Consider the following 11,639-nt stretch of genomic DNA (forward strand, 5'->3'; position numbering starts at 1 on the left):
AAATTGATTATTATTTCAATTCACCCACCCTCCAAAAAAAAAGGACATTGGATTAGTCATGGTTGTTATTTTACTTAACTCCCTAGAACCCGTTGAGTCTTGACCCGACTTTATTTTAATTATGAGATAAAATGAGGAACTTAATTTATGGGGCAGTGGAGACTACAACTGTCAATTACATTTTCCAGTTAGTTCATGAATACCGCACTTTCACAGTTTCAATTGATTTTCAGTAGCTTTGGTGGGATCAGAGCTCTCCTCACTTTGGTGGGATATCACTACATTTTTTACATAACCACATTACTAAAAAGATTTGTACTATCATATGCTAATAATTATATATTTACTTATTTGTCTACATTATTAAATATATTTATCTTAAATTACTACTTGTCAATTTAGAAAATCAAGATAACATTAATTAAAATTCATTCATTTTTTAAATTGTAAACAATAGTAATTACCTGCTGCATAAATGTTGTAAAATTTCAAAAGAACATTTTCATGCACACATTTAATCAAAAGATTGCACTAATTACCTACATCCCATCATAATCACATTAAAAAGTGTATTTGAAAATAAATTAATATATATATATATATATATATATATATATTATAAGAGACATATAAAAGTAAAAATAGATGTAGGAAGATAAAAGAAGCACCGGCATTACTAAGGGAGCAGGCAGGCAGCCAGCTGTGGGTGAGTAGGCTTTGATGAATGCATTGGTTGGAGTGAGCACAACTTGGATACCCTCACCTAACTCACATTACAGTCAAGCTAATCACTTTGACTTGTCAACATTCTTTACTAAAATCCATTCATAATTGTCTCCTAAAGACATTCAAATAATACGATACCAATAATAGCGGTCCAATATTGATTTGCAATATATTTTAAAATTAATAAATAACAGAGATAATATTACTATATTAATCTTTAAATATATTAAATATAATGCTTAAGAAAATAAATTAGATAGTAAATATTATAGTATTTAATATCAAGGATAAAACAAACACGAAAATTAAATTATCTCTTGATTTTTCAAATTTGATAAATATTTTTAGACAACTAATTTTAGTATAATGTACAAGTAAAGATGAACAGGTGAAGTGTAAAATAAAAAATTAACACACTTTAAGGCTCTCAAAGTGTGAAAAATGCAAATCAAATTAATGTTTGTGACTAGTCCTTAAGTTATGAACTAAAGCTACACTAAATTTAACAATATATATGTCCAAAAGTGACGTACTTTGCTTGAGTGTTTTGTACAGCAAGGACCCGTCAACTTTACTTCATTCCAAATTCTTGACGAAAAGCGTGTCTTTAAACTATATTAGGCTATTATCTGTCATCTTTATAGGATCAAGTAACGCTCCCTCGTTACGGTCTAATTCATTTGACATCATTTTAAAATTTATAAAAGAAAAACAAATTTCAAAAATTTATTTAAAACACAAGTTTTATCAGCGAATTCGATCTGACCTTCGAAACTCTCTTCTCATACTCTTCGTTCGTCATTCAAGGCGTACTCCAGTTAGCTCTTCTCTTACAGAGCCTTGTCTGTTCGATTGCTTTCCTAGTCTTCTTCATGCTTCATTAGATAAAGTGTCTACATTAATAGATAGAGTTGGAGTACATAGTGAGAGTCAAGGTCAAGATTGATTGATGAGTTTAGTGGACAGAACGATCGATGTGAGGCCTAGGTCAAGGCAGGAAGTTAAAGTGTGACTTCCCCCGTAGTTGGGGGCGGGGGTTAAGCATCACATTATAAATATTTGTTTGACTATAAATTATTTATTAAGAGTAAAAAGTGAATTTTAAAATTAAAATCAGATCACTTTTAGTTATAGAATTGTGACATTCTTTTTGGAACATCACTAAAAAAAAAAAGTACACATAAATTGAGATAAAAGACTATTTTCCGTGAAACTTTTGGTTGTTTGTACATTACTCTCTTTGTTTCCTTGTTTTCACTTCTCAATTATACTAAGTAGGAGTTTGACCATGCGATACCATATCACGATATGGTATCGTGAGATGGAATCAGCGTTTGGACATTGCGATTTTACGCTGACTCCATCTCATGATTCCATATCATGAGATGTGATACCATATTCTCCAAAAACCATGATATGAAATTATATGGGAATTTCATATCATGATTTGAAATATTTTAATACAAAAATTGATCCACGAGTTTATACTTTGTTAAAACAACCCCACATTTATATCTACTAACCATTTATTTCATATGTAAACAAAATTTATAATCACATCATTACTTTTTAAAATTTTATTATTCTAACCAACATAAAATTTATTATTCTCACCAACATATAGTCACTTTAACTCACATCAATCGATTGTTGAGTAATAAATTTGTTCTGTTCATTTACTCCAACCGTTTTAGCTCCATACAAAGGACTACGCTATCATTTGCAAGATTACTGAGGAAGTGAAAGAGAGCCTCAAAATGCCAAAGAACTGTTTAATTATAGGCATTCATCTCTGCGCAATGTGATTGAATGGATTTTTTGGAGCTTGGAAAAATAGATTTAGAATACTAGAAACAAGGCATGAACTATTATGATATTGATACACAAATGAAAATTGTCATATCTTGTGCAGTGTTACATAATTATTTGCGAGAATACCAAAGTACTGATGAAATATTTATGGTCTATGAGCATGAAGATATAGTTGTGGATGATATTGACCAACAAATGGCTCAAAGCAACAATGTTGGTTCGTCTTCTTGGTCACATGATCAAGAAATGTAAGTTCAACGTGAAGAAATCATATTATGTGGGAGGATTATATTAAAAATCAGTACACTACAATTTATGTTCAATTTTTTTTTATTAAATTAAAGTTAGATGAAACAATTACTTAAGTGGAGAACAAATAGCTTTGTAATAATTTATTATGCGATTTTATAAATTTTTGTTTATTTGATAAGATTGAATAAACAATGTGGGCTATTTTAATAGTTTTACAACTTATGAGATTCTTATGTTTATGAGAAAATATACAACACAAAAATTTCATATCGCATGTCCAAACAAAACTTCAATTTCATCTCATGATTCCATATCATAATTCCATATCGCATGGCCAAACGGGCCCTAAATATATTTATTTATTTATTGTTCATTTTAAAAAATTAAGAGAAAATCAATTATATTTTCCAACTTCACCAATATCACTGAAGTAACTATTTCTCAAACTAATTTGAGTTCTAGTATTTAATTAATTTAAATCTCTTAAGTATAATTAATTTAATAAAATAAACATTTAATTAATAAATTATTAAGAGAGTCCAAAATACACATGGGACTAAGGCAGTACACTTTTGAGTTCAATTATTATGTACTGCAGATAATAATGCGTTACAAATATTTCACATCATGTTACTTAAAAGTGAGTACCAAGAACCTGTTCGATCATGGAATAGTTAAAATTGTGCTATCGTATATCCATAACTACTAGCTTTGTTTTGTACAAATAAAATTTTTCTTTCTCGCTTTCTACGCAAAAAGAAGAAAGATATTAAATGTAGCTATTTCAATCAACATTTAGTCCAGACTCACTTAATTCTGTTCACAGTAAATGGGACGACTAGAGTAAACAGATCAATCAATTTAATAATACCCATATTAATATTGCATTAAAAACTCTCAACCTCAATTTTACCCTTAAATTTCAAATTCAAGAGCTGACATAGTACACAACATAATAATAGTAGTATTTAATAAGAGGTACATTTGAATTTGCAGAAGAACAAAATTATGCTATGGATTTTAAGGACATTTGCGGGTACTGTTATGAGTAGTAAGGTTGAAATAGCAAGGGCATGCTTCGTAATTTCCAGAAGTCCCTGGTGGCACGCACTGACATCTCTGGCAGCAGGTTCCACATGCTCTGTTGCATAGATTTTGCCGAGACGATTTGCTGCACCTCGTTTTACAAGATCCCGTACAATCTGTAACAAAGACGAATTCAGAATTTAGAATCAGTTACGAAAGTTATAGCGGAAATACTTAAAATGTTACAGTACGTACCTATTGGCTTTAGAGGTTGAGGACTTGGTACTGGTGGTTTGCTGTTAATTACCTGCGCCAACATTTCAAAATCAAACGTTATTTTCAAGATGTTAATTAGAAATAAACATGCTAATTTAAGAAAAAGGGGAACCTCTTGAAGGGCATAAGTGAAATGGACAAGCACAAGTGATGCAATGAGCAAAGCTGCAAATGCCTTTAGGAATGCCATTCTAATTTTAGATACAAAAAAGAAGGAAAGCTGAGAACTCTGAATTCTGAGCTGGCTTACACTATGGAAGTGAAATAGAAAACAGAGAGAGGTGGTATTTATAGCACGAGCAAAGACACTCCCCATCCAACCCACGTTTTCTTTGGGTCAGTGGGTCAAGCCAAAGGCCTAAATTAATACTCCCTCCGTCCCATTTTATATGATGTACTTTGATTTGGCACAAACTTTAAGAAAAATGGAAAGACTTTTAAAACTTGTGGTCCAAAATAAATGATAGAAATTTGTGTGGTTGTAAATCATTTCATTAAGGGTAAAAAAGACATTTCATAGGCAAATTGTTACTTAAAATAGAAATGTGTCATTCTTTTTGGGACTGACTAAAAAGGAAAGTAAGTCATATAAATTGGGACAGAGGGAGTATATTAAGTAGTACTATTTCTACTTCTTAGTATTTTATTTCGATATCACTTTGACATCTAACTATTCTGAATTCACATTTAAGAAAAAAAATATCAAAATCATTGTTGTCTAACAAAGTTAGTTTTATTCTTGAAGTTCGAATAATAAATCATTAGTTAAAATTGAATAGATATTTGCCACCCATCACAACCTTTGAAGGTAATTACAATTTCCATCAAGTCACAAGAGAGTCAAAATACATGCGCTGATCTAGGTCCCATCAATTTAAGCCTCAAAATTCTTCTGTTTCAACCACCGTTCGGTCTAATTGATACTATTATTTCCTATTTCTGGCAGTAAGTTCTTTCATTTTATCTTTTTATGTACTTGCTAATTGTTAGTAACTATAACCGACATTTAGCAGATTTATTATGGTTTGAAAAGAAATTATAGGTTGAATTCGAAAACGTTAAGAATAACTCCCTAGTTTTTTTTTAAATTCACTAGGTAAAAATTGTGTATAAATAACCATTCAGTAGTTGTTTGATTATACAATTGCGAAAGTATAATTTTCATGCCTCCACATAATCAACTTGTGTTAGTGATGATGATGACAAGAAATGGGAAGTAGCTTCGAAACTCTCACTGCCAGCCTAGCTTCGCATCACTATTCTAGAAAAAAGAGCTAGGCCAAATTTAAAAGAAAAATCACACTAGTTTTTTGTTATATTAAAAATAATTTTATGTAGATGATTGTTTTACCAAAAAAGAATTCAATAACTAAAAGTAATGCAGGCTTTCATGTTACAGGACTTGTAAGAATGAAAATATTTTTTCAAGAGCATTAAATATAATCTGGGCAAATATTTTGACATTGTACCTACTCGAAGCTCCGAACCCTGACCCCTAACTCGATCTCGATTCACGACTTTGACCCTAATTTGACTCAATTTTTTACCTGAGACTCTAGACCTAAGACCTGACTTTTGACCCGGATTCTAATTCGAGTTTGGACAGGGACGCTGAATTTGGGCGGGGTTGGGATTCATACAGTGAGATTGAAAGAGAATTTTGGAGAATGTTTTTTCTTACTTTATGGAAGAAAGTCATTTTCTTTAAATTTAAGAAAAATATAAGTCTATTTATAAAATATTTAAGTCGATCATGAAAAAATAAAATAAAAATTCTAAAAAGTGTTTTTTTATATACCAAAAACATAGCATTAAAATAGCAAGATTTGCTACAACAACATAGATTACAAGCACATAATTTATTAGAGATTCTCCCAAGTTGCATTAAATAATGGGAAAGCTGTGGTTTTGAAAAACATTATTTATTCATGTTTATAAATTTTATGATTTTGATTGGTCCTTATAACTTGAATTATTGTTTTCACTATTTAGTGGAAACTTGCCTCATATTGGTTTATTCATTTGGACACGTAAATTATAGATCTGGAAACAAATACTAATATTTGCTACATTTCTACCCAAATTGAATATCTTATTTTTCTATTTGTCAGTTTCAATATATTGTCCTCTTAGAAGACCTTTCAATTTTCATACTCCAGGACATATAAAATTAATTTCAACTAATTATAATTAAAATTTTCTATTTTCATTTCTTAATATCCGTTATCTTTAATATTGATTTATTACTTTAAAAATAGAACCATGATAAAAAAAAAAAAAAAGGTCCATAAATAATTGTGTCAATGAAATTTGACAAAAGTGGCTTGATGAAACATTGAAAGATATTTTTAAGAAAAAAACTTTGATAAAAAATAATTTGTATTTGGATAATCAATTTGAAAAGTACTAATGAGCAACAATTAATGTTTGACTAAATTTTTAAAATATATTTCTAAGTGTATTTTCTAGAATGTGATTTTCAAAAAAATACTTTTGAGGAAAGTTATTTGTTCTCAAAAATACGTTTTGTTTCCTAAAAGCTTGATCAAACATCTTGATTTTTTTTAAAAAAAAAGGTAACAGAAACACTTTTAATCTTGAAAAGCGGCCAATCATGATATAAAAATGATTTAGGACTACCTCTTTGACTCTATCCTAGTTGAAAGGTCAAAATAATGTACTCTTGCTATATCGATAAGATTTTAGTCACGATAGAAAAGTAAAACAAGAATTTCTTCACTACAACAAAAATTATGACTAAAGTTGATCGGGATTGGAGGATATATATATTTATAAGAAACAGCAGAAAAGTTAGATGTGTTTGATATCGATTAATTTGCTAAGAGAATATTTTCCCATACTATTAAGTCATATAAAAAATGAAACTTGTACCTTAAAACATAAATTACTAGATTAAATGTTAAAATAAACTGTTAAAATTTGTTTATTAAAAGAGTTTGCACTATTAAAAAATGATAAGTATACTAAATGGTGCACAGCTGGACTGCTTAGACAGCATCTCTCTTTAGTTCAAATGGTCATATATATGTAGCTGGCACTTGTCCACTTCATTATGCATGTTTTTGGAAAATAATTTTCTAAATTTACCGCTAATTCTTTTTATCTTTACTTGGATAAAGACAAATTATTTATCGAGATGGTCATTCAACTAATAAATAGTTATTCAATTATTGATATTTCACCTACAAAGTCACTCCATCAATTTAAGCAATTCTTTTTACATGAAATTTTTGTTTTAGGTTAAGTTTTTAAAAAAAAAAAAAAATTAAAAAGTTACTTACTTAAATTATGTACCAAGGCTAGTATAAGATAGATAGACAACCTTTAGATATGAAAGCTGCAGGTTTACCAATATATGCAACCTTTTGTGAATTTTAAGTATATTTGAGTATAATTAACAGTGGGTAACATGCAACACACAAACTAATACAGAGGTATTGGGGATATATGTAATGAGAAATTTTACCCATTAACGATGCCAACTATTCGTCATCCATGACTGCAGGGTCCAACTAATTTCCTAATATAATTGTCTAAGTAGGCGTTTGGCCATGCGATATCATATCACGATATGGAATCATGAGATGGAATCAGCGTTTGGACATGCAATTTTACGCTGATTCTATCTCATGATTCCATATCATGAGATGTGATTCTATATTCTCCAAAAACCATGATATGGGAATTCCATATCATGATTTGAGATATTTTTAATACAAAATTGATCCACAAGTTTATATTTTGTTAAAACAACCTTACATTTATATCTATTAACCATTTATTTCATATGTAAATAAAATTTATAATCACATCATTACTTTTTAAAATTTATTATTCTCATCAATATATAGTCTCTTTAACTCACACCAACCGATTGTTCAGTAATAAATTTGTTCTCTTCATTTACTCCAACACCTAATTTATTACTTCTACAGTATTGTATTTGTTACAACTCAAAGTAACAATGTTGGTTCGTCTTCTCGGTCACATGATCGAGAAATGCAAGTTCGATGTGAGGAAATTGTTCATACTATGTGGGAGGATTATATTAAATTAAAAACTAGTACACTACAATTTATGTTCAATTTTTTTATTGAATTAAAGTTAGATGAAATAATTACTTAAGTAGAGAACAAATAGCTTTGTAGTAATTTATTATGCGATTTTATAAATTTTTGTTTATTTGATAATATTGAATAAAATTGGGGCTATTTTAATAGTTTTACAACTTATGGGATTCTTATGCTTATAAGAAAATATACAACACAAAAAATTCATAGCGCATGTCCAAACAAAACCTCAATTTCATCTCATAATTCCATATTATGATAATATCATATCGCATGGTCAAACGGGCCCTAAGTAAGTATGTTGACAGTAGAATTCCTTAAAAAAAATAGTAAGGATAAGAGCACATATACCCCTCATTTCATTTTTACTTGTCCCCTTTAGACTTTACATGCTTTTTAAGAAATAAAGATTGATATGAATATTTTACTATAATACCCATTTAATTGATGTATAGTCTTAGATCGATCTTGAAAAATTATTTGGAGAATATGTAAGAAATGCTAATAGTAAAAACATCAAAAGATATAGCACTCCATATTTTCAAGACAATAAAATGATTGAATAAATAATGAAAAAGAAATATGAATATTTTTTTAAAAGTGCGCTGTTTTTTTTTTAATGTTGTAACATGAGTCTTGTAAGGCTCATTCTGACATGAGCCTTTAACCTACGGTTTAACCGCATCCATCCTTCTATCCAACTATTGTTCTTTTGGTTTGATCCTCAATTTTTGTTGCCCTTCCGAAAATTTTACTCAATTTATTTGCCCTTTTAGCTCCGGACACATATTTTCACCTTAGTATATATTATATATAGCACTCCATATTTTCACCTCAGTATATATAGCACTACATACTTTCAACAGTCTAAAGAATGGAAGTAGTGTGCTCCTTTTTGCAGGCATGTAATTCCCTACACAGTGAGCCAGATTATTAAAAGACCAGGCTACTTGCTAGAAAAAATCATCTTTTATTGCATCACAAGCTTCGTACAGAAGGAGCAATGAATTGAATTTCAAAATGAACAAAATTATTGGGAACTGACTCCGTTTGGAGAACAAATTTAAAAAGGGATGTATTAAGGACATTTGCGGGTGGTGTTATGAGTCAAAAGATTGAAATAGCAAGGGCATGCTTCATAATTTCCAGAAGTCCCTGGTGGCACGCAGTGACATCTCTGGCAGCAGCTTCCACATGCTCTGTTGCATAGATTTTGCCTAGACGACTCACTGCACCGATATTTACAAGCTCCTATGCAATCTGTACAATCATTTCCAACACAACTTTATTTATTAGTACATGTTTCTATACAAATATAAAATAATGATAGATTACCTAGTGGCTGTGGACCTTGAGGGGCTGATGCTGGTGGCTTGCTGTAGTCAACCTGCGCCAACAAACATGAATTAAAGAGTTAAAACATGATGCGAGTGATATGGTCTTTGGAAAAATTAGTGTGTGAGGCACTGTAGTAATCGACTACTTATTGTGATAATGAACATTCCACTTAAAAATGAAAAACCTTTTGGGCATAAGCGAAATGGACGAGCAGAAAGGATGCAATAAGCATAGCAGCAAATGCCTTTTGGAATGACATTCTTTCAGAAACAAAAAAGGCAAAATGGTGTATATATGACGGAGAAAGCAGAGAGCTAGCTCTTAAGAAATAAGAGTGTTGCATTAGAATTTATAGCACAAGAAAATAAACCCCCCTTTTGACCGTGGTTAGATTTAGGATTTTAAGTTTATTGATTCTAGTGCACACAATTTTCTTTTGTTTATTTGAGTTATTCATATACTCCTTAAAGGCTACATGTTAATTAAATTTTTTAACACAAAACAAGGTCTAGACTCTAGACCAATACTAATTCGTTCTGCCTTTACCGTTAACTTCAATTGCTCCTGTTTTTTTTTGGGTAGGTTGTTCAGGGCAGGGGCGGATTACGATATCGAGTGGGGTTATTGAAATTCCCGTAAATTTTGCAATTGCCTAAATCCTGCATTTATATTGAGAAAGAGTTGTTGTTTTAAAGAATGACAAAAGTCCAACATCGGTGGTTAATAAGATGGGTGGACTCCTTATAAGGCTTGGGCAATCCTCCTTCCTTTGAGCTAGCTTTTGGGGTGTGAATTAGGCCTAAGACCTAATTTAACATGGTATCAGAGCAGGGTCCGTCTCACCCCATGTTGGGGCCCCCAAAATCAAAATTGCCCACGCACCAGATGCTAAGCACTGGGCGTGAGGTGGGGTGTTAAAAGAATGACAAAAGTCCCACATCGGTGATTAATGAGATGGGTGAACTCCTTATAAGGTTTGGACAATCCTCCTCCCTTTGAGCTAGCTTTTAGGGTGTGAGTTAGGCCTAAGACCTAATTTAACAGTTGTTGGTTCAGTGACAAAGAAGGAACCCCATTTCGATGCTCGCGGGATCAAGCCTCTGGTTCATGGGGTGTGAACTTTGAATTTGGGTTAATATGATACACAGATAATGTAATTTAATTTGAGATACAGTAGTTAAGTTAGTATTAACCTCGGCATCGGGGGAACGTGCCTACTTGTCTAAGTGATGGTGTTGGGCCTGGCAAGAAGTGGGAAAATGCTCAGAAAGTCACACTGCCAGCCTAACTTCACAGTGCACTAGTATTTCGAAAATAGAGTTTCATTAAAATATTAGTTAATCTTAGAAAAAGCATCAACCTTAGACCATTAATAAGATTTGATACTCCAAACTAAGATTAAATACACATAAAAATTTACAAGTTGCACTAAATTATCAAGGGAAGCTCGTAATTTTCGTAGAATGAGTACAAGTTTATTCACTTTTATGAAATTTAAAACTTAAATTTGCGATATGATCAGTCCTTATTTGAATTGTTATTTTTTACTATTAGCTGGCAACTTGTCCGACACCCGTTTATTTATATTTTCATAAATTTTTTATATACGGAACCTGCTGTAAGGACTATCAATTAATAATCCACCGGAAGTTTTATATGATCAAACTTTTTTGGTTTATTATATATCATAAGTCGTTTTGCTATTCTATTTTCGAAAACCAAAAACTCAACAAAAATACACAATTTCTTATCTCTTCTTGTGATATAATCAATGCAAAAAATATTTATGTGATATTATAACTTAAATTCTTGATTTATATGTGTTAAATTAGGTCTTGGGCCTAACTCACACCCCAAAAGCTAGCTCAAAGGGAGGAGGATTGTCCAAGCCTTATAAGGAGTCCACTCATCTCATTAACCACCGATGTGAGACTTTTGTCATTCTTTAACAATATGACAACAGACTAATCTATTTAACTTAGGGAAAAATTACAATAAAATATCATTCAGAAATCTAGTTTACAAAATATATACACAATGTATAGATAATGTATATAGTTTATATTAAATGTATACAATATACATATATACACTAAGTATACAACAAACGTGTACCAA

At 30.9% G+C, this 11,639-nt stretch overlaps 2 protein-coding genes across 2 annotated transcripts; both read right to left on the reverse strand.

Moving 5' to 3' along the window:
* Positions 1-3,650: 3,650 nt before the first annotated feature.
* On the reverse strand, positions 3,651-4,362 carry LOC102589718 (gibberellin-regulated protein 11-like). The gene is made up of 3 exons (XM_006340674.2): positions 4,205-4,362; positions 4,072-4,123; positions 3,651-3,992 (listed from the first exon to the last, which is right to left on the reverse strand). The coding sequence occupies exons 1-3, from the start codon at positions 4,280-4,282 to the stop codon at positions 3,811-3,813; spliced, it is 312 nt and encodes a 103-aa protein (XP_006340736.1). The 5' UTR covers positions 4,283-4,362; the 3' UTR covers positions 3,651-3,810.
* A 4,771-nt stretch (positions 4,363-9,133) lies between these two features.
* Positions 9,134-9,832, reverse strand: LOC102599648 (gibberellin-regulated protein 11-like). The gene is made up of 3 exons (XM_006340878.2): positions 9,706-9,832; positions 9,519-9,570; positions 9,134-9,443 (listed from the first exon to the last, which is right to left on the reverse strand). The coding sequence occupies exons 1-3, from the start codon at positions 9,778-9,780 to the stop codon at positions 9,262-9,264; spliced, it is 309 nt and encodes a 102-aa protein (XP_006340940.1). The 5' UTR covers positions 9,781-9,832; the 3' UTR covers positions 9,134-9,261.
* Between the last annotated feature and the right edge of the window lie 1,807 nt (positions 9,833-11,639).

Source organism: Solanum tuberosum, unplaced genomic scaffold (assembly GCF_000226075.1).
Source record: "Solanum tuberosum cultivar DM 1-3 516 R44 unplaced genomic scaffold, SolTub_3.0 scf00020, whole genome shotgun sequence".
Taxonomy (NCBI): Eukaryota; Viridiplantae; Streptophyta; class Magnoliopsida; order Solanales; family Solanaceae; genus Solanum; species Solanum tuberosum.

Coding starts and splice junctions, on each gene's coding strand:
- LOC102589718 (XM_006340674.2), bottom strand. CDS start 4,282: ATGGCATTCCTAAAGGCATTTGCAGCTTTGCTCATTGCATCACTTGTG. Junction 4,124..4,204: donor TCACTTATGCCCTTCAAGAG/GTTCCCCTTTTT, acceptor ATGTTGGCGCAG/GTAATTAACAGCAAACCACC. Junction 3,993..4,071: donor TCAACCTCTAAAGCCAATAG/GTACGTACTGTA, acceptor TCTTTGTTACAG/ATTGTACGGGATCTTGTAAA.
- LOC102599648 (XM_006340878.2), bottom strand. CDS start 9,780: ATGTCATTCCAAAAGGCATTTGCTGCTATGCTTATTGCATCCTTTCTG. Junction 9,571..9,705: donor ATTTCGCTTATGCCCAAAAG/GTTTTTCATTTT, acceptor TTGTTGGCGCAG/GTTGACTACAGCAAGCCACC. Junction 9,444..9,518: donor TCAAGGTCCACAGCCACTAG/GTAATCTATCAT, acceptor ATGATTGTACAG/ATTGCATAGGAGCTTGTAAA.